Below are 22,447 nucleotides of genomic sequence, written 5' to 3'. Positions count from 1 at the left end.
TCCCAAAGCATTGCAGCCCATGTTAGTGTGAGTAGCCCATATGGGTTTGAGGGTGAGCCTTATGGCCCATAGCATTGCACCCAATGCAGGCATGGAGGTGTGAGTAGCCCATATGGAATTGGAGGTAAGCAGTATGGCCCATAGCATTGCAGTCCATGGAGGTATGAGTAGCCCATATGGGTTGGGGGTGAGTAGTGTAGCCCATAGCATTGCAGCCCATGGAGATGTGAGTAGCCCATATGGGATTGGGGGGAGCAATAGGGCCCATGGGATTGCAGTCCATGGAGGTATGAGTAGCCCATATGGGTTGGGGGTGAGCAGTATGAACCATGGGATTGTAGCCATGGAGGTGTGTGTAGCCCATATGGAATTGGGGGTAAGCAGTATGGCCCATGGGATTGCAGCCCATGTAGCCATGGAGCTGTGTGTAGCCGATATGGAATTAGGGGTAAGCAGTATGGCCCATGGGATTGTAGCCATGGAGGTGTGAGTAGCCCATATGGGTTGGGGGGTAAGCAGTATGGCCCATGGGATTGTAGCCATGGAGGTATGAGTAGCCCATATGGGTTGGGGGTGAGTAGTGTAGCCCATAGCATTGCAGCCCATGGAGATATGAGTAGCCCATATGGGATCGGGGGTGAGTAGAATAGCCCATGGGATTGCAGCCCATGTAGCCATTAAGGTGTGTGTAGCCCATATGGAATTGGGGGTAAGCAGTATGGCCCATGGGATTGCAGCCCATGGAGGTATGAGTAGCCCATATGGGTTGGGGGTGAGCAGTATAGCCCATGGGATTGCAGCCCATGGAGGTATGAGTAGCCCATATGGGTCGGGAGTGAGTAGTGGAGATGTGAGTAGTATGACCCATGTATTCTATCTTCTGGTGTTTCCTCAGCAGCGCACACCGTTGACTCCAGACTCTTTCCATGACTTTGAAGTGAAGAAGCGGAAGCTGTGTACAGAAGTCATCAGTATTCTGGACTCTTCTGCGGACGCGCTGCCCAGTCCTCTTCAGAAGGCTCCTCTCCTCTCCAGCACCCCCTCCGTTCTTCTGACCGCCATGCCGAGGACAGAGAAGTCTTTTGTCAGGCAGCTGGCGCTGTGTGAGCCCCTGGAGGACAGTGTTGTCAGATGCTGCTCTGAGGCCCATTCTAATGATGGAGAGAAGAAAGAGGACCTCTTGTATGGGGACACTCCCAGAAGAACGGCACAGCGGCATAGTGTCCATGGAATTTCCGATCTTAGGGAAGATCGGAGAAGAGTGACACAACCATGCAGCAGAACCAATGAGAAAAGCTACATGGATGAATCCAAGCTTGGGTCGCCCACCAACCCGAATTCTGCCAACGCGGCGGGATCCGGGGTAAAATGTCTAAGCGTTAAGGTATCCAATGGAAGATCCTCTTTGTGCCTCTTGTCCCCTGTCGGTGTCTGCTCCTCAACATCTCTTATCTGCCTGGATGAGGAGAAGGAGAAGCACGGACAAGGGGACAGCAATGTCTTCTGTGCCAGTTCTGAGCTCTTCTCTGCTGAGGATTTGCCCAACACCTCTGTGAAGGACCCGTTGGTGGAGGAGGCCGCCATGTTGAGTGATAGCCCGTCCAGCAGGTTCCTTAAGGGAAACTCGGCAGATAAGTGGAAGTATTTCAGAAGAAGAACTTTCCAGCCAGTTGTAAAGTTGCGTCCAGACGCAGTTAGTGAATATCTGGAAAGGCAGAAAGAGGAGAAATGTCCTCGGGGACCTCCGCGGGTTCAGAACGTGGACGTGGGCAGTTTAATTCTGCCTTTAAGAGACATGAGTCTCAGCCAGATGCAGCCGGTTGTACAACTGGACCGCCATTCCGTTACTAAGTATTTTCAGGAGAAGAACTTGTCTAAGACTCAGAGGGTTGAGCCGCGTCTGCGGGCCTTCGGCACCGATCTCACCTCACTGACTTTAGAGGCGGGAATGACGACCCCCCTGGTGATCTCCTCTATGCCAAAGAGCCGAATTCAGAACTCTGCGGCTCCTCAGGAGACCACGGGGAGGAAAGTCTGTATTAGTGGCTTCAGTGTGAAGAGATGGGGAAACCGCAGGAAAAAGTCCACCAAGGCCCAGAAGCAACTTTCCTTCCAGGACTATGGGGACATGTCTCTGTTCCGGGACAAGGAGGTAAGAGTTCTGGGGGGGAGGAGCAGGAGGGAGGTGAGAGTTCTGGGGGGGAGGAGCAGGAGGGAGGTGAGAGTTCTGGGGGGGAGGAGCAGGAGGGAGGTGAGAGTTCGGGGGAGCAGGAGGGAGGTGAGAGTTCGGGGGGAGGGGGGAGCAGGAGGGAGGTGAAAGTTCGGGGGGAGCAGGAGGGAGGTGAGAGTTCGGGGGGAGGGAGGTGAGAGTTCTGGGGGGAGGAGCAGGAGGGAGGTGAGAGTTCTGGGGGGAGGAGCAGGAGGGAGGTGAGAGTTCTGGGGGGAGGAGCAGGAGGGAGGGGAGAGTTCTGGGGGGAGGAGCAGGAGGGAGGGGAGAGTTCTGGGGGGAGGAGCAGGAGGGAGGGGAGAGTTCTGGGGGGGAGGGGAGGAGCAGGAGGGAGGGGAGAGTTCTGGGGGGGAGGGGAGGAGCAGGAGGGAGGGGAGAGTTCTGGGGGGGAGGGGAGGAGCAGGAGGGAGGGGAGAGTTCTGGGGGGGAGGGGAGGAGCAGGAGGGAGGTGAGAGTTCTGTGGGGGATGGGAGAAGCAGAAGGGAGATGAGAGTTCTGGGGGGAGGAGCAGGAGGGAGGTGAGAGTTCGGGGGGAGCAGGAGGGAGGTGAGAGTTCTGGGGGGGATGGGAGGAGCAGGAGGGAGGTGAGAGTTCTGGGGGGAGGAGCAGGAGGTAGGGGAGAGTTCTGGGGGGAGGGGGGGAGCAGGAGGGAGGTGAGAGTTTCTGGGGAGGAGGTAAAATTGGGGGAGGGAGAGGAAGTAAGGAGTTCTGGGGGGGAAGGAGGGAGGTGAGAGTTCTGGGGGGGGAGGAGGGAGGTGAGAGATGAGGAATGGAGGGTCCATTCCTGCTTTAGCTAGGTCTATAACCCTAAAGCTGTGTTATCGGGGGGCAGGCAGTGTAAGGTTGGAAGTCATTGTATTGGGGTGATGTGTGAGCCGTGTTTCCTGTCCCCCTCAGGATGTCTCTGTGTGCGGAGCTCTCTCCCCTCTTCATTTCTCTCCTTCCCTCCTCACCTCGTCCTTCCTCAACTCTACGACTGTCAGGAATCTTGACCTGTCCACAGAATCCTTTTCTATTCGCGATACTCATAAGGATCTTCAGCGCTGGGCACGACTCCGAGCCGCTCTGTCACTCCACCGCAAGAAGAAAGGTCAGGAAAAACAATCCCTGTGTGTGTGTGTGGTGTCACCTGAGCCAAAGCTAAGATCTCTGGGAGGTTGGGTTGGTACTAGGTGGGGTCTCTGAATTCTGGATCTGCATTATGTGGGGCCTTTGTGGGATTTTTGGTTTGGTACTAGGTTGGGGTCTTTGTGTTCTGTATTTGGATTATGTGGTGCCTTGTTGGGGGGTTTGGTTCTGGATTATGTGGGGCCCCTGTGGGAGGTTTGGTTCTGGATTATGTGGGGCCCCTGTGGGAGGTTTGGTTCTGGATTATGTGGGGCCCCTGTGGGAGGTTTGGTTCTGGATTATGTGGGGCCCCTGTGGGAGGTTTGGTTCTGGATTATGTGGGGCCCCTGTGGGAGGTTTGGTTCTGGATTCTGTGGGGCCCCTGTGGGAGGTTTGGTTCTGGATTATGTGGGGCCCCTGTGGGTGGTTTGGTTCTGGATTATGTGGGGCCCCTGTGGGAGGTTTGGTTCTGGATTATGTGGGGCCCCTGTGGGAGGTTTGGTTCTGGATTATGTGGGGCCCCTGTGGGAGGTTTGGTTCTGGATTATGTGGGGCCCCTGTGGGTGGTTTGGTTCTGGATTATGTGGGGCCCCTGTGGGAGGTTTGGTTCTGGATTATGTGGGGCCCCTGTGGGAGGTTTGGCTCTGGATTATGTGGGGTCCCTTTCTATTCCTTATTTGTATTTTTCTCTTGTTCCTCCCCTCAGTTGAGGCCGGCCTTCCATCCCTCCAACTCGCTGGCAGAAAATCTGGGAACCAAAGTGCGCACAGCAATGCCTCTTCTCTGGTAAGCTGGTCCTCTGCCATCTCCCTGCTGGATGAGATGCTTTTCTGGTCCTGATAAATGATATCTTTCATGTGGGTGAAGGAAAAAGCCGATAACAGGACCCTAAAAAATGTATTTTCCCAAAAGACAGCAAATGTAAAAACAGGGTCCTCCTACAAGAACAAGGAACTCACTACCAAAAACACTTATAATGGAAGTCCTTTTCTCAGGCTGGCCGGTCATGGTGACGGAAGTCCTTCTGTCAGGCTGGTCAGTCATGGTGACGGAAGTCCTTCTGTCAGGCTGGTCAGTCATGGTGACGGAAGTCCTTCTGTCAGGCTGGTCGGTCATGGTGACGGAAGTTCTTCTCTCAGGCTGGCCAGTCATGGTGACGGACCTCCTTTCAGTCATGGTGAGGGGATGGAAGTCCTTCTCTCAGGCTGGTCAGTCATGGTGAGGGGATGGAAGTCCTTCTCTCAGGCTGGCCGGTCATGGTGACGGAAGTCCTTCTCTCAGGCTGGCCGGTCATGGTGACGGAAGTCCTTCTCTCAGGCTGGCCGGTCATGGTGACGGAAGTCCTTCTCTCAGGCTGGCCAGTCATGGTGACGGAAGTCCTTCTCTCAGGCTGGCCGGTCATGGTGACGGAAGTCCTTCTCTCAGGCTGGCCGGTCATGGTGAGGGGATGGAAGTCCTTCTCTCAGGCTGGTCAGTCATGGTGACAGACCTCCTTTCAGTCATGGTGAGGGGATGGAAGTCCTTCTCTCAGGCTGGTCAGTCATGGTGACGGAAGTCCTTCTCTCAGGCTGGCCAGTCATGGTGAGGGGATGGAAGTCCTTCTCTCAGGCTGGCCAGTCATGGTGAGGGGATGGAAGTCCTTCTCTCTGGCTGGCCAGTCATGGTGACAGACCTCCTTCTTTCAGTCATGGTGAAGGGATGGAAGTCCTTCTCTCAGGCTGGCCAGTCATGGTGACAGACCTCCTTCTTTCAGTCATGGTGAAGGGACAGAAGTCCTTCTCTCAGGCTGGCCGGTCATGGTGACCAAAGTCCTTCTCTCAGGCTGGCCGGTCATGGTGACGGAAGTCCTTCTCTCAGGCTGGCCGGTCATGGTGACGGAAGTTCTTCTCTCAGGCTGGCCGGTCATGGTGACGGAAGTCCTTCTCTCAGGCTGGCCAGTCATGGTGACGGAAGTCCTTCTCTCAGGCTGGCCAGTCATGGTGACGGAAGTCCTTCTCTCAGGCTGGCCAGTCATGGTGACGGAAGTCCTTCTCTCAGGCTGGCCGGTCATGGTGATGGAAGTCCTTCTCTCAGGCTGGCCAGTCATGGTGACGGAAGTCCTTCTCTCAGGCTGGCCGGTCATGGTGATGGAAGTCCTTCTCTCAGGCTGGCCGGTCATGGTGACGGACCTCCTTTCAGTCATGGTGATGGAATTCCTTCTCTCAGGCTGGCCGGTCATGGTGAGGGGATGGAAGTCCTTCTCTCAGGCTGGCCAGTCATAGTGATGGGACGGAAGTCCTTCTCTCAGTCATGGTGAAGGGACGGAAGTCCTTCTCTCAGGCTGGCCAGTCATGGTGAGGGGACGGAAGTCCTTCTCTCAGGCTGGCCAGTCATGGTGACGGAAGTCCTTCTCTCAGGCTGGCCAGTCATGGTGACGGAAGTCCTTCTCTCAGGCTGGCCAGTCATGGTGATGGAAGTCCTTCTCTCAGGCTGGCCGGTCATGGTGACGGAAGTCCTTCTCTCAGGCTGGCCGGTCATGGTGACGGAAGTCCTTCTCTCAGGCTGGCCGGTCATGGTGACGGAAGTCCTTCTCTCAGGCTGGCCAGTCATGGTGACGGAAGTCCTTCTCTCAGGCTGGCCGGTCATGGTGAGGGGATGGAAGTCCTTCTCTCAGGCTGGTCAGTCATGGTGACAGACCTCCTTTCAGTCATGGTGAGGGGATGGAAGTCCTTCTCTCAGGCTGGTCAGTCATGGTGACGGAAGTCCTTCTCTCAGGCTGGCCAGTCATGGTGAGGGGATGGAAGTCCTTCTCTCTGGCTGGCCAGTCATGGTGACAGACCTCCTTCTTTCAGTCATGGTGAAGGGATGGAAGTCCTTCTCTCAGGCTGGCCAGTCATGGTGACAGACCTCCTTCTTTCAGTCATGGTGAAGGGACAGAAGTCCTTCTCTCAGGCTGGCCGGTCATGGTGACCAAAGTCCTTCTGTCAGGCTGGCCGGTCATGGTGACGGAAGTCCTTCTCTCAGGCTGGCCGGTCATGGTGACGGAAGTCCTTCTCTCAGGCTGGCCGGTCATGGTGATGGAAGTCCTTCTCTCAGGCTGGCCGGTCATGGTGACGGAAGTCCTTCTCTCAGGCTGGCCAGTCATGGTGACGGAAGTCCTTCTCTCAGGCTGGCCAGTCATGGTGACGGAAGTCCTTCTCTCAGGCTGGCCAGTCATGGTGACGGAAGTCCTTCTCTCAGGCTGGCCAGTCATGGTGACGGAAGTCCTTCTCTCAGGCTGGCCAGTCATGGTGACGGAAGTCCTTCTCTCAGGCTGGCCGGTCATGGTGATGGAAGTCCTTCTCTCAGGCTGGCCGGTCATGGTGACGGAAGTCCTTCTCTCAGGCTGGCCGGTCATGGTGATGGAAGTCCTTCTCTCAGGCTGGCCAGTCATGGTGACGGACCTCCTTTCAGTCATGGTGATGGAAGTCCTTCTCTCAGGCTGGTCAGTCATGGTGAGGGGATGGAAGTCCTTCTCTCAGGCTGGTCAGTCATGGTGACAGACCTCCTTTCAGTCATGGTGAGGGGGATGGAAGTCCTTCTCTCAGGCTGGTCAGTCATGGTGACGGAAGTCCTTCTCTCAGGCTGGCCGGTCATGGTGACGGAAGTCCTTCTCTCAGGCTGGCCAGTCATGGTGACGGAAGTCCTTCTCTCAGGCTGGCCAGTCATGGTGACGGAAGTCCTTCACTCAGGCTGGTCAGTCATGGTGACGGAAGTCCTTCTCTCAGGCTGGCCAGTCATGGTGACGGACCTCCTTTCAGTCATGGTGATGGAAGTCCTTCTCTCAGGCTGGTCAGTCATGGTGAGGGGATGGAAGTCCTTCTCTCAGGCTGGTCAGTCATGGTGACAGACCTCCTTTCAGTCATGGTGAGGGGGATGGAAGTCCTTCTCTCAGGCTGGTCAGTCATGGTGACGGAAGTCCTTCTCTCAGGCTGGCCAGTCATGGTGAGGGGATGGAAGTCCTTCTCTCTGGCTGGCCAGTCATGGTGACAGACCTCCTTCTTTCAGTCATGGTGAAGGGACGGAAGTCCTTCTCTCAGGCTGGCCGGTCATGGTGACCAAAGTCCTTCTGTCAGGCTGGCCGGTCATGGTGACGGAAGTCCTTCTCTCAGGCTGGCCGGTCATGGTGACGGAAGTCCTTCTCTCAGGCTGGCCGGTCATGGTGACGGAAGTTCTTCTCTCAGGCTGGCCGGTCATGGTGACGGAAGTCCTTCTCTCAGGCTGGCCGGTCATGGTGACGGAAGTCCTTCTCTCAGGCTGGTCAGTCATGGTGACGGAAGTCCTTCTCTCAGGCTGGCCAGTCATGGTGACGGAAGTCCTTCTCTCAGGCTGGCCAGTCATGGTGACGGAAGTCCTTCTCTCAGGCTGGCCAGTCATGGTGACGGAAGTCCTTCACTCAGGCTGGCCAGTCATGGTGACGGACCTCCTTTCAGTCATGGTGATGGAAGTCCTTCTCTCAGGCTGGTCAGTCATGGTGAGGGGATGGAAGTCCTTCTCTCAGGCTGGTCAGTCATGGTGACAGACCTCCTTTCAGTCATGGTGAGGGGGATGGAAGTCCTTCTCTCAGGCTGGTCAGTCATGGTGACGGAAGTCCTTCTCTCAGGCTGGCCAGTCATGGTGAGGGGATGGAAGTCCTTCTCTCTGGCTGGCCAGTCATGGTGACAGACCTCCTTCTTTCAGTCATGGTGAAGGGACGGAAGTCCTTCTCTCAGGCTGGCCGGTCATGGTGACGGAAGTTCTTCTCTCAGGCTGGCCGGTCATGGTGACGGAAGTCCTTCTCTCAGGCTGGCCGGTCATGGTGAGGGAAGTCCTTCTCTCAGGCTGGTCAGTCATGGTGACGGAAGTCCTTCTCTCAGGCTGGCCAGTCATGGTGACGGAAGTCCTTCTCTCAGGCTGGCCAGTCATGGTGACGGAAGTCCTTCTCTCAGGCTGGCCAGTCATGGTGACGGACCTCCTTTCAGTCATGGTGAGGGGATGGAAGTCCTTCTCTCAGGCTGGTCAGTCATGGTGAGGGGATGGAAGTCCTTCTCTCAGGCTGGCCAGTCATGGTGACGGAAGTCCTTCTCTCAGGCTGGCCAGTCATGGTGACGGAAGTCCTTCTCTCAGGCTGGCCAGTCATGGTGACGGAAGTCCTTCTCTCAGGCTGGCCGGTCATGGTGACGGAAGTCCTTCTCTCAGGCTGGCCGGTCATGGTGACGGAAGTCCTTCTCTCAGGCTGGCCGGTCATGGTGACGGAAGTCCTTCTCTCAGGCTGGCCGGTCATGGTGACGGAAGTCCTTCTCTCAGGCTGGCCAGTCATGGTGACGGAAGTCCTTCTCTCAGGCTGGCCAGTCATGGTGACGGAAGTCCTTCTCTCAGGCTGGCCAGTCATGGTGACGGAAGTCCTTCACTCAGGCTGGTCAGTCATGGTGACGGAAGTCCTTCTCTCAGGCTGGCCAGTCATGGTGACGGACCTCCTTTCAGTCATGGTGATGGAAGTCCTTCTCTCAGGCTGGTCAGTCATGGTGAGGGGATGGAAGTCCTTCTCTCAGGCTGGTCAGTCATGGTGACGGAAGTCCTTCTCTTAATACTGGGGAGCAGTACAGACATTGTTCCATAGTGCTGCTGTCCCAGGATCTGTGGGGGGGATTGGGGTGGTCTATGAAGAACATTCTGTATGTGATTTGAGGTATATGATGTCTTTTATAAATGAGAAGAACAAATTCCTCCTGACATATCTCTCTACCTGCAGCTCCTGCTCTCTCCATCGTCTTTGTGCTGCGATGATCTGACCGATGCGGAGAAGGTTTTGGCTGAATGTCAGCAGGAAAAGCCTATTTCTTTCCACCAATGCTTGACGCAGGATCAGCTACTCCTCTGCCAGAAGGTGGGGGAGGGAGTGTATGGTGAAGTCTTTCGAACGATGCGGGGCGACGAGCTGGTGGCTCTAAAGGTCAGTACAGATATAGAGGTATGGAGGTCAAATCTATAGGGAGACTATAGTAGTATCTATAGGGGGACTACGGAGAAGAATATTTACATGTAAGGACCTACCTAACCTCAGTGATACAGGCAGGTATGTAGAGCGTAATGTTTACCATCCTGTACAATCTGTACACTCTCCTGTGATAGGAGGACCTACCTAACCTCGTCAGTCAGGCAGGACCTGGCAGTTATTGTAGATCTGAAGAAGATTGTAGTCTGTGTGTGGTGAGATTGGTTGCTATCTCTGAAAGCTCCAGGACCCCCAGGCAGTGGGCGGGAAGTGGGGGAGGCCGCTCTCGCAGTGGGCGGGAAGTGGGGGAGGCCGCTCTCGCAGTGGGCCGGAAGTGGGGGAGGCCGCTCGCGCAGTGGGCGCGCAGTGGAGGAGGCCGCTCGCGCAGTGGGCGCGCAGTGGAGGAGGCCGCTCGCGCAGTGGGCGGGCAGTGGAGGAGGCCGCTCGCGCAGTGGGCGGGCAGTGGAGGAGGCCGCTCGCGCAGTGGGCGGGCAGTGGAGGAGGCCGCTCGCGCAGTGGGCGGGCAGTGGAGGAGGCCGCTCGCGCAGTGGGCGGGCAGTGGGGGAGGCCGCTCGCGCAGTGGGGGAGGCCGCTCGCGCAGTGGGGGAGGCCGCTCGCGCAGTGGGGGAGGCCGCTCGCGCAGGGGACCGGCAGTGCAGGAGGCCACTCGCGCAGGGGACCGGCAGTGCTGACCATTTTGTCAGTGTGTGTCCAAAGAGAAATCTAAAGCTTTACATCTACAAGTGATATAAACAAACAGTATTGATTATAACAATCATGTTCTGTACCCAAGGGGGGCAGGGAGATGAACATTGGTGAGTTGGTGTGATGGGAATAATTTATAATAAGCTATTTTTTCAGGAGCAGAACTGCTTGTTCCTGGTGGTCGGGCTTTCCTCGGGGATGTGACTCTTTGTTTCTCCTTGCAGATAATACCCATCGAGGGGTCCCAGAAGGTTAACGGAGAACCCCAGAAAAGCTTTGCAGAAATTCTTCCAGAAATCATCATCTCAAAGTAAGTGGGAAGTACGGAAGCAGCCGCTCCAAGGGGGGAAGGGGTCACCTACATCAACTCTGTCCTATGAAGGGCTCAGGATCGGTCCTCTGAGGGGTCACCTACATCACCTCTGTCCTATGAAGGGCTCAGGGTCAGCCCTTTCTGGGGGGGGGGGGTTACCTCTATCCTATGAAGGGCTTAGGGTCAGCCCCCTCTGGGGGGGGGGGGTCACCTACATCATCTCTGTCCTATGCAGGGCTCAGGGTCAGCCCCCTCTGGGGGGGGGTCACCTACATCACCTGTCCTATGCAGGGCTCAGAGTCAGCCCCCTCTGGGGGGGGGGTTACCTCTGTCCTATGAAGGGCTCACGGTCAGCCCGCTCTGTGGGGATCACCTCTGTCCTATGAAGGGCTTAGGGTCAGCCCCCTCTGGGGGGGTCACCTACATCACCTCTGTCCTATGCAGGGCTCGGGGTCAGCCCCCTCTGGGGGGGTTACCTCTGTCCTATGACGGGCTCACAGTCAGCCCCCTCTAGAGGTTGGGGTCACCTCTGTCCTGGTTGCGGTGAGCACTCCAGTGTGATGAGCCCTCCGGTGTGCCGGTGTGGTGAGCCCTCTGGTGTGCTGATACTAATGGAGGTACAGTGGTGTGAAAAAGTGTTTGCCCCCTTCCTCATTTCCTGTTCCTTTGCATGTTTGTCACACTTAAGTGTTTCGGAACATCAAACCAATTTAAATAATAGTCAAGGACAACACAAGTAAACACAAAATGCAATTTGTAAATGAAGGTGTTTATTATTAAAGGTGAAAAAAAATCCAAACCATCATGGCCCTGTGTGAAAAAGTGATTGCCCCCCTTGTTAAAACATACTATAACTGTGGTTGTCCACACCTGAGTTCAATTTCTCTAGCCACACCCAGGCCTGATTATTGCCACACCTGTTCACAATCAAGGCATCACTTAAATAGGAGCTGCTTGACACAGTAAGGTCCACCAGAAGATCCTTAAGGCTGGGTTCACACCACTGCGGGTGAGAGATCCGGATGTGATTCGCACCTCACTGCAGTGCAAATCACATCCGATCTGTCTGTGCGATGCGAGTTCAGCCATACAGATAGTATACAGATATTATGGCTGAATTCGCATCGCACCCGCCGCAAACTCGCACAGGACCCTTTTTTTGGTCCGCAGCAGAATCGGATCGCATGGGTGTTCACACCATGCGATCAGATTACTGTCCGAGTTTGCAGATCGCACTGCGATATGCGGACTGGTCTGGGGGTGTCATTAAGATTTCATTGACACTCCCAGCAGTCCGCATAGGGCAGTGTGAACTGCCGGCGGGAGGCATGCGATGCGGGAAAACGCAGCGGATTCGCGGCGTTCCCGCATCACTATGGTGTGAACCTAGCCTAAAAGCTACACATCATGCCGAGACCCAAAGAAATTCAGGAACAATTGAGAAAGAAAGTAATTGAGATCTATCAGTCTGGAAAGGGTTATAAAGCCATTTCCAAAGCTTTGGGAATCCAGCGAACCACAGTGAGAGCCATTATCCACAAATGGCGAAGACATGGAACAGTGGTGAACCTTCCCAGGAGTGGCCGGCCGCCCAAAATTACCCCAAGAGCGCAGCGACGACTCATCCAAGAGGTCACAAAAGACCCCACAACAACGTCCAAGGAACTGCAGGCCTCACTTGCCTCAGTTAAGGTCAGCGTTCATGCCTCCACCATCAGGAAAAGACTGGGCAAAAATGGCCTGCATGGCAGAGTTCCAAGGAGAAAACCACTGCTGAGCAAAAAGAACATCAAAGCTCGTCTCAATTTCTCCACAACACATCTTGATGATCCCCAAGACTTTTGGGACAACATTCTGTGGACCGATGAGACAAAAGTGGAACTCTTTGGAAGGTGTGTGTCCAAGTATATCTGGCGTAGAAGGAACACTGCATTTCATAAAAAGAACATTATACCAACAGTAAAATATGGTGGTGGTAGTGTGATGGTCTGGGGCTGTTTTGCTGCTTCAGGACCTGGAAGACTTGCCGTGATAAAAGGAACTATGAATTCTGCTGTCTACCAAGAGATCCTGAAGGAGAATGTCCGACCATCTGTTCGTGTACTCAAGCTGAAACCAACTTGGGTTCTGCAGCAGGACAATGATCCTAAACACACCAGCAAGTCCACCACCGAATGGCTGAAGAAAAACAAAATGAAGACTTTGGAGTGGCCTAGCCAAAGTCCTGACCTGAATCCTATTGAGATGTTGTGGTATGACCTTAAAAAGGCCGTTCATGCTCGAAAACCCTCTAATGTAACTGAATTAGGACAATTCTGCAAAGATGAGTGGGCCAAAATTCCTCCAGGACGCTGTAAAAGCCTCATTGCACGTTATCGCAAACGCTTGGTTGCAGTTGTTGCTGCTAAGGGTGGCCCAACCAGTTATTAGGTTTAGGGGGCAATCACTTTTTCACACAGGGCCATGATGGTTTGGATTTTTTTTCACCTTTAATAATAAACACCTTCATTTACAAATTGCATTTTGTGTTTACTTGTGTTGTCCTTGACTATTGTTTAAATTGGTTTGATGTTCCGAAACACTTAAGTGTGACAAACATGCAAAGGAACAGGAAATTAGGGAGGGGGCAAACACTTTTTCACACCACTGTATGATTATGGTTCTAGACACACAATGCATGGAATTCTCTCCATTAGTATGGCTTCCTCTGGCTGTTCCCTCCGCACATTTCTGCCTCTCTTGGTATAGCCAGGCTAGTATATGATTTCCATGGTCACATTGGGAGGAGGCGCACCTGTCCTGTCATATTTGGTGGCCGGAAACTCTATGGTGGACCCTGAGTGTTGCTTTGTGTTTTTCTCTGCAGAGAGCTAAGCTTACTGAGTGGAGGAGAGAATAATCGGACCAGTGGATTCATAAATCTTCACTCGTGAGTAATAACCGTCTGTCTGTGTTGCATACCGCTCCTCGTATATATGGTGTCCGTCCAAATACTCGTCTATTGCTGGATTCCCATTCTCTGGTTTTCCAGATTATCTTCTTCTTCCCCCTTTTTGTTCCCAATTACCAGGAATCCAGTGACCTTCCATGTTCATCCTTTGGTCTTCTAATCATCTCCTATATATCAGTCCTCTGCTAATCCCACTTACCTTCCAAGTGACGCGGATATTCCTCTATACGCGATGCGCAATCCACGTCTCCTGCGCTAATAATCGCATATAATGTATCTTCGTGCCACCCTGTTTCCTGAGTAAAACCGATATGACCGCCGTCCTCACATCCTTGGCTCCACAGGCAGACTTGCGTTGGGCGTTCTGTCTATTTATAGTGCTTTGCATAGTCAAAACAATAGCGCTTGGTATCTTCACAATCGGCCAACCAAGTTCAGGCAAACAGGAGGAGTTATACAAATCTCAACCAATGAACAATGACTAGGGGAATGTATGGGTGTGTCTGTGCGGGGACAGTGTGTATGATTTCCCCGCCCCCTGTCCTTGTAAGCCATGCTCTTCAGCTAGACAAAGAAAGCCACATGGCTGGCCTAATGCCGCGTACACACGATCAAACAAGCGGGTGGAAAAGTCCGGCAAACTGAAGTCCGCCGGACAATCCCCCCGTGTGTAGCCTCCGGCATACTTTTTTGACCCGAAAGTACGGCGGACTTAGAAAGTAGTTTTGCACTCCAATCTCCCCACCGGACTCGCATTTCGGCGGACAATCCGGCCGTGTGTATGCCAGTCCGCCATACTTTTGAAATGAACGGGCTTTTCCCGCCCGGAGAAAAGTCCGCTCATTTCGAGCGGGTCTCCGGGTAGGCGGGGCCCGCGAAGGAGACGTCGCTGGCTCCGCCGCCTGGTATGGACTTAAAGGGGAACCCCATCGCCGAAAAAATTCGGCGCGGGGGTCCCCCCAGGTCCACATCAGACCCTTGCCCGAGCACGCTACCAGGCCGGCCAGGAAAGGGGGGACGAGCGAGCGCCCCCCCCCCCCCCCCTCCTGAGCCGTACCAGGCCGCGTGCCCTCAACATGGCAGCCCCCCCACCCCAAAGCACCTTGTCCCCATGTTGATGAGGACAAGGGCCTCTTCCCGACAACCCTGGCCGTTGGTTGTCGGGGTCTGCGGGCGAGGGGCTTATCGGAATCCAGGAGCCCCCTTTAATAAGGGGGCCCCCGGATACCGGCCCCCCACTCTATGTGAATGAGTATGGGGTACAATGTACCCCTACCCATTCACCTGTAAAATAAAGTACAAAAAAAACACAACACACAAGATAAAATAGTTTATTGCACAGCTCCGGGGGTCTTCCCTCTTCGGGGGTCTTCCGGCCGGACTCCTCCGCTATCTTCTTGTAGCTCTTTTACTAGCGGAGGAGCCTGGCTTTCTTCCTCGCCGCGGCCTCTTCTTCCGACTTCGGGGGTCTTGTCCCCCTCTTCGATTCTTCTGCCGGGCCACCGCGCCTTCTTCTAGCTCTTTTACAGGCGGTGGCCCGGTCTTCTGCCGCCGCCGCCTTCTGTTCTCTTTTTCTTCTTCTTTTTCTTCAGATGTTGCCTCGTCGAGTCCTCCGCTCACAATGACGGGGACCGGCACGCGGTGACTTATATAGGGACATCCCGGATGATGTTACCGTCCATTATGGTGTCACAGTCCCAGAGGATGCTGGCCAGGGTTGTCAGGAAGAGGCCCTTGTCTTCATCAACATGGGGACAAGGTGCTTTGGGGTGGGGAGGCCGCGTGCCCCCCCCTTCCCCAAGGCACCCCCCATGTTGAGGGCACGCGGCCTAGTACGGCTCAGAAGGGGGGAGGCGCTCGCTCGTCCCCCCTTTCCTGGCCGGCCGGGTAGCGTGCTCGGACAAGGGTCTGATGTGGACCTGGGGGGACCCCCACGCCGATTTTTTTTTTTTTTTTCAAAATGAGCGGACTTTCCTCCGTGTGCGTGGGCGAGTCCGTTCATTTCAAAAGTAGGGCGGATAGTACGGCCGACTTAGTACGCCGTATTAGTCCGCTGAAAAAGTGCCGTGTGTGGGCAAGTAGCCCGTTCGGAAAGTCCGACGGACAGTCTGGCGGGAAGTCCGCCAGACTAAGTCCGTCAGATAGTCGGCTACGTGTGTACGCGGCATAAGAAATCATGGCCGCTGTCTCCATCCAAAACGTGCTCAAAGAACCCAATTTTTACCATTGGCTTGAACCCTTATTCTGCATTGTTCAGAGAACAACACATACCCTGATTATTCTACCATTCCTGTGGATGGGAGATTATCTGCAGGGACATGTCATAGTCCCTCTAAGTGCTGATCAGACACAGAAACATGAGCGTACATCCCTCCATAACGTCTTCGCAGAGTGAACACATTCCCCCCAGACGATCGTCTGTGCATTGCACAGGGACCCTTCGCTGGTGGACATTTTCCCACTCTGCGAACACTACTCTGCAACCTCAGGAAGCTTTTCACTACCAAAACGGGTCTCAACCAGCGTCGGCCTGCCCTGGCACCACTCTTTAGACTGGGCTCCAGCAGAGAGGGAGACACTGTGACAAAACATATTGAATACAACATAATAAAATTTCCACAATAGAAGTCCCTGTCCTTTTCTACCATTCCTGGTTACATTCCAAGTCCCTCTCCTCTTCTGGTTCCCTTCCAAGTCCCCCTCTACTGGTTACCTTCCAAATCCCTCCTCCTCTTCTGGTTACCTTCCAAGTCCCTCCCCTCTACTGGTTACCTTCCAAATCCCTCTCCTCTTCTGGTTACCTTCCAAGTCCCTCTCCTCTACTGGTTACCTTCCAAGTCCCTCTCCTACCATTCCTGGTTACCTTCCAAGTCCCTCTCGCCTTCTGGTTACCTTCCAAGTCCCTCTCGCCTTTTGGTTACCTTCCAAGTCCCTCTCGCCTTTTGGTTACCTTCCAAGTCCCTCTCGCCTTCTGGTTACCTTCCAAGTCCCTCTCCTCTTCTGGTTACCTTCCAAGTCCATCTCCTCTACTGGTTACCTTCCAGGTCTATCTTCTCTACTGGTTACCTTCCAAGTCCCTCTCCTACCATTCCTGGTTACCTTCCAAGTTCCTCTCTTCTGGTTACCTTCCAAGTTCCTCTCTTCTGGTTACTTTCCAAGTCCCTCTCCTCTTCTGGTTACCTTCCAAGTCCCTCTCCTTTTCTGGTTACCTTCCAAGTCCCTCTCCTACCATTCCTGGTTACCTTCCAAGTTCCTCTCTTCTGGTTACCTTCCAAGTTCCTCTCTTCTGGTTACCTTCCAAGTCCCTCTCCTCTTCTGGTTACCTTCCAAGTCCCTCCCCTCTACTGGTTACCTTCCAAATCCCTCTCCTCTACTGGTTACCTTCCAAGTCCCTCTCCTACCATTCCTGGTTACCTTCCAAGTCCCTCTCGCCTTCTGGTTACCTTCCAAGTCCCTCTCGCCTTCTGGTTACCTTCCAAGTCCCTCTCGCCTTCTGGTTACCTTCCAAGTCCCTCTCGCCTTTTGGTTACCTTCCAAGTCCCTCTCGCCTTCTGGTTACCTTCCAAGTCCCTCTCCTCTTCTGGTTACCTTCCAAGTCCATCTCCTCTACTGGTTACCTTCCAGGTCCATCTTCTCTACTGGTTACCTTCCAAGTCCCTCTCCTACCATTCCTGGTTACCTTCCAAGTTCCTCTCTTCTGGTTACCTTCCAAGTCCCTCTCTTCTGGTTACCTTCCAAGTCCCTCTCCTCTTCTGGTTACCTTCCAAGTTCCTCTCTTCTGGTTACCTTCCAAGTCCCTCTCCTCTTCTGGTTACCTTCCAAGTCCCTCTCCTTTTCTGGTTACCTTCCAAGTCCCTCTCCTACTATTCCTGGTTACCTTCCAAGTCCCTCTCCTACCATTCCTGGTTACCTTCCAAGTCCCTTTCCTACCATTCCTGGTTACCTTCCAAGTCCCTTTCCTACCATTCCTGGTTACCTTCCAAGTCCCTCTCCTACCATTCCTGGTTACCTTCCAAGTTCCTCTCCTACCATTCTTGGTTACCTTCCAAGTCCCTCTCGCCTTCTAGTTACCTTCCAAGTCCCTCTCGCCTTCTGGTTACCTTCCAAGTCCCTCTCGCCTTCTGGTTACCTTCCAAGTCCCTCTCGCCTTCTGGTTACCTTCCAAGTCCCTCTCGCCTTCTGGTTACCTTCCAAGTCCCTCTCGCCTTCTGGTTACCTTCCAAGTCCCTCTCGCCTTCTGGTTACCTTCCAAGTCCCTCTCGCCTTCTGGTTACCTTCCAAGTCCCTCTCCTCTTCTGGTTACCTTCCAAGTCCCTCTCCTCTTCTGGTTACCTTCCAAGTCCCTCTCCTCTTCTGGTTACCTTCCAAGTCCCTCTCCTACTATTCCTGGTTACCTTCCAAGTCCCTCTCCTACCATTCCTGGTTACCTTCCAAGTCCCTCTCCTACCATTCCTGGTTACCTTCCAAGTCCCTTTCCTACCATTCCTGGTTACCTTCCAAGTCCCTCTCCTACCATTCCTGGTTACCTTCCAAGTTCCTCTCCTACCATTCTTGGTTACCTTCCAAGTCCCTCTCGCCTTCTGGTTACCTTCCAAGTCCCTCTCGCCTTCTGGTTACCTTCCAAGTCCCTCTCGCCTTCTGGTTACCTTCCAAGTCCCTCTCGCCTTCTGGTTACCTTCCAAGTCCCTCTCGCCTTCTGGTTACCTTCCAAGTCCCTCTCGCCTTCTGGTTACCTTCCAAGTCCCTCTCGCCTTCTGGTTACCTTCCAAGTCCCTCTCGCCTTCTGGTTACCTTCCAAGTCCCTCTCGCCTTCTGGTTACCTTCCAAGTCCCTCTCGCCTTCTGGTTACCTTCCAAGTCCCTCTCGCCTTCTGGTTACCTTCCAAGTCCCTCTCGCCTTCTGGTTACCTTCCAAGTCCCTCTCGCCTTCTGGTTACCTTCCAAGTCCCTCTCGCCTTCTGGTTACCTTCCAAGTCCCTCTCCTCTTCTGGTTACCTTCCAAGTCCATCTCCTCTTCTACCGTTCCTGGTTACTTTCCAAGTATCTTTCCTCGTCTACCATTCCTCATTGCCTTCCAAGTCCTTTTCTACCATTCCTGGTTACCTTCCAAGTCCATCTTCTGTTCTGTTCTATTGTTCCTGGTTACCTTTCAAGTCCTTCTCCTCGTCTACCATTCCTGGTTACCTTCCAAGTCTCTCTCATCTCCTAATATTCTTCGTCTACTGATTCAATTCACCTTCCATGTCCCTTTCCTCTTCTGCCATTCCTGGTTACTTTCCATCCACCATTGTTCTGCCAATCTCAGTGACCTTCCTTGTATGTCCGTCTCCTGTTTCTGTTGTTTTTTAGATACCTTCCCTTTATCGTTCTTCACTGCTGATCCCAGTTAATTTGTATGTCCTCATCCTTGCCTGCTTTTCCTGGTTACCTTCTATCTGCCCTCCTTCTTTTATTGATACAACATACCTTTCTTATCCAATTCCTCTTCTGGTCTGCTCGCATTCTATGCCCCGGCTCCACATCTACTGGTCCCAGTTGTCTTCCATTCCCCGGCTCCACATCTGCCGGTCCCAGTTTTCTTCCATGCCCCGGCTCTACATCTGCCGGTCCCAGTTGTCTTCCATGCCCCGGCTCCACATCTGCTGGTCCCAGTTGTCTTCCATGCCCCGGCTCCACATCTGCTGGTCCCAGTTGTCTTCCATGCCCCGGCTCCACATCTGCTGGTCCCAGTTGTCTTCCATGCCCCGGCTCCACATCTGCTGGTCCCAGTTGTCTTCCATGCCCCGGCTCCACATCTGCTGGTCCCAGTTGTCTTCCATGCCCCGGCTCCACATCTGCTGGTCCCAGTTGTCTTCCATGCCCCGGCTCCACATCTGCTGGTCCCAGTTGTCTTCCATGCCCCGGCTCCACATCTGCTGGTCCCAGTTGTCTTCCATGCCCCGGCTCCACATCTGCTGGTCCCAGTTGTCTTCCATGCCCCGACTCCCCTTCTAACAACCCTTCACATGCTGCTGTTTTATCCATTTCTTTCCTTTGTATTTGTGACCGCCATAAATACTTGTCTCCCAACTTCTGTCATATTCCTCCTGCAGGGCTTATTGTGTGAAGGGATCTTATCCTCCGGAGCTCCTCGCAGCCTGGGATGAATTTTCTGATGAGAAAGGCACAGAGAACGAGCGTCCAGGTGAGAGCAAAGCAGATTTGGCCACACCTTTTTTATTGTGAATTTTACATTATATACAAAAGAATATAAAAAGAAAGGGACCCCAGTCCCCCCTAACCCTCCTCGTCTTTTCTTGGGCCCCCCAAACAGAGGGAATCTCGGTCCCCCCAACCCTCCTCATCTGTTCCCCGGCCCCCAAACAGTTGGAATCGCCAAGAAAACAGGCAGTTATCAATGTAAAGTAGGTAGTAGTTGATGTCTCGGATACAAACTGAGGCTTTTATCAGAGTGTTTCTGTGTAATTGATCCATACATGCATAATAATGGCATCCAATGAACGGATTCCCATATTTACGTATCTCCAGTGACATCGCATCTACAATATCGGGAAGCGTTGTCACCCTCTGAGGCCTCATTACAGATTGTGTATATTGAATCCTGACCACAATGGTAGACGAGGGGAATCCGCTCTTCATTGAGGACCATTGCAGGCCTCTTATGTCTCTTATTGATCGTCAGTCTGTGGGAGCATTACACCTTTCTGTGGATCTGAATACAATCTGTAAAAAGTGTAGTAGTCAGGGCGCCCTGGGAGGATTTCACACTCTGGACCCCCAAGCATTTCTTCTATCTCACGAACATTTCCATTTCTTGCTTTAATAATTTTCCTCCCATCCTGCCCTTCTACTTCCCAAACATTCCTCCTTTTGTCCATCACATGTCTGAGATCCACATTGGTGTGTCCGAGAATCTCGGTCCCATGACTAGCTCATTTTTTTTTTCCGTTACAATGTTAGTTTTATTGACAACAAGTGGAAAAAGAGCACAGCGCTATATCAAACAGTGTAATAAATGAACATAGGATTCAAATAGAATAGACCAGAATGTTGGGTTTGGGCCCCTCGCTCTGACCTTCCCAGCACGGCTTCTGTTGGGTCTGGGCTCAGAGGGCACCAACATAGAGGTCTTCTCGCTCTCACCTTCCCAGCACGGCCTCTGTTGGGTCTGGGCTCAGAGGACACCAACATAGAAGTTCCCTCGCTCTCACCTTCCCAGCACGGCTTATGTTGGGTCTGGGCTCAGGGGACACCAACATAGAAGTTCCCTCGCTCTCACCTTCCCAGAACGGCCTCTGTTGGGTCTGGGCTCAGAGGACACCAACATAGAGGTCTTCTCGCTCTCACCTTCCCAGCACGACCTCTGTTGGGTCTGGGCTCAGAGGACACCAACATAGAAGTTCCCTCGCTCTCACCTTCCCAGAACGGCCTCTGTTGGGTCTGGGCTCAGAGGACACCAACATAGAGGTCTTCTCGCTCTCACCTTCCCAGCACGGCCTCTGTTGGGTCTGGGCTCAGAGGGCACCAACATAGAGGTCTTCTCGCTCTCACCTTCCCAGCACGACCTCTGTTGGGTCTGGGCTCAGAGGACACCAACATAGAAGTTCCCTCGCTCTCACCTTCCCAGCATGGTTTCTGTTGGGTCTGGGCTCAGGGGACACCAACATAGAAGTTCCCTCGCTCTCACCTTCCCAGCACGACCTCTGTTGGGTCTGGGCTCAGAGGACACCAACATAGAAGTTCCCTCGCTCTCACCTTCCCAGCACGGCCTCTGTTGGGTTTTTTGGCTCAGAGGACACCAACATAGAAGTTCCCTCGCTCTCACCTTCCCAGAACGGCTTCTGTTGTACTTTTTATCTGGTATATAAATAACGTGACCATTGAAGGTGAGGACACGGTGGGTTGCCTATCTGGCTTTGCCTGTGAATTGGTTGCCGGGAGTCATCAGATTTCATGTTCAAGTTTCTATGATTGAATCCATTGATCTCATTCTGGACTATTCTATTTACTGATCTCATTCTGGGCTATTCTATTTATTGATCTCATTCTGGGCTATTCTATTTATTGATCTCATTCTGGGCTATTCTATTCGAATCCTATGTTAATTTATTACACCCTTTTGATATAGCGCTACGCTCTTTTCCCATTGGTTGTCATATGCACACTATCAGAGGTATAGTGTTCAGCTGCTGAGTATATGATCCAGACGAGTTTTATTGATCTAAATACAGAAAACTGCAGCTTTGATGTTTTTTCTTTTAGGGTCGGTTGCCACCATAGAAACGCAGTTTTGATGCTTTTCTAAATGTGCATTTTTGACGTGTTTTTGATTTTTCCCAAAATCCAGAGCAGAAAAAATATGCGGCACTTTCTACTTTTTTTTTTCTGGAATTGCACTGGTGTGAACGATACCATTTGAAAACCATATAACCAACTATCCATGCGTTTTTTAATGCAGAAAAAACGCACTGCATGTGGTGTGAAGTGGCCCTCAAAGCAGAACTCATAACAACTTGATAAAAAATAATGTTCTTTAGCAAGGAACTTCCATTTCATATTGCTGGAGGCGGCAACTTTTCTGAAGCCCAGAACACCTGAGCAGCAGTAAAGCAGAACTAAAGCCATCGATGTAATGGCTTAAAAAAACATTCCTGGAATGTCGGGATTGCTAAGTGTCTGATTGGATTGTGTCCTCCACCAAACTATCACACCATCAAATGGTGCCATAATTGATCACATGTGCAGCAGCATGGAAAACGCCGATCAAACAGAAGCCAAGATGGTAGCTTCACAGGATAAAGGGGTTCAGCTTTAAGGCCGTCAGCAGATTGGCCTCTATAAATTCGGCACAGTGTCTAAAAATAGAGAGCAATGAGCATGTGCAGAGCGAGGGGAGACCATGTATTACTGGGTTGTAATCGCTACACCAACATGGAGGCGCCCTCTTGTGTTTTTGTTTTTTCCTGCCGCTCTTCGCCCCGGCGTTCCCTGCCGCTCCTCTCCCGGGCGTTCCCTGCCGCTCCTCGCCCCGGGCGTTCCCTGGCGCTCCTCGCCCCGGCGTTCCCTGCCGCTCCTCGCCCGGCGTTCCCTGCCGCTCCTCGCCCCGGCGTTCCCTGCCGCTCCTCGCCCCGGCGTTCCCTGCCGCTCCTCGCCC

General features: G+C 53.2%; 2 protein-coding genes across 2 annotated transcripts in view; both read left to right on the top strand.

Moving 5' to 3' along the window:
• LOC143998144 (SWI/SNF-related matrix-associated actin-dependent regulator of chromatin subfamily D member 3-like) overlaps window positions 1-22,447 on the top strand; it is a 97,277-nt gene that overhangs the window by 54,521 nt on the left and 20,309 nt on the right. The window lies entirely within an intron of this gene.
• HASPIN (histone H3 associated protein kinase) overlaps window positions 1-22,447 on the top strand; it is a gene marked incomplete at its 5' end in the record, with an annotated part of 28,383 nt that overhangs the window by 617 nt on the left and 5,319 nt on the right. The window contains 7 exon segments of the mRNA XM_077493669.1: window positions 896-2,152; window positions 3,125-3,317; window positions 4,041-4,120; window positions 9,084-9,284; window positions 10,256-10,341; window positions 13,211-13,273; window positions 19,386-19,477. Of these exon segments, the coding sequence (XP_077349795.1) occupies window positions 896-2,152; window positions 3,125-3,317; window positions 4,041-4,120; window positions 9,084-9,284; window positions 10,256-10,341; window positions 13,211-13,273; window positions 19,386-19,477 (1,972 nt within the window).

The sequence above is a fragment of the Lithobates pipiens genome, unplaced genomic scaffold (genome assembly GCF_037356315.1).
Source record: "Lithobates pipiens isolate NorthernLeopardFrog02 unplaced genomic scaffold, aLitPip1_a1.2 Scaffold_19, whole genome shotgun sequence".
NCBI classification, from domain to species: Eukaryota; Metazoa; Chordata; class Amphibia; order Anura; family Ranidae; genus Lithobates; species Lithobates pipiens.
This window is presented reverse-complemented; position numbering and strand designations above follow the sequence as displayed.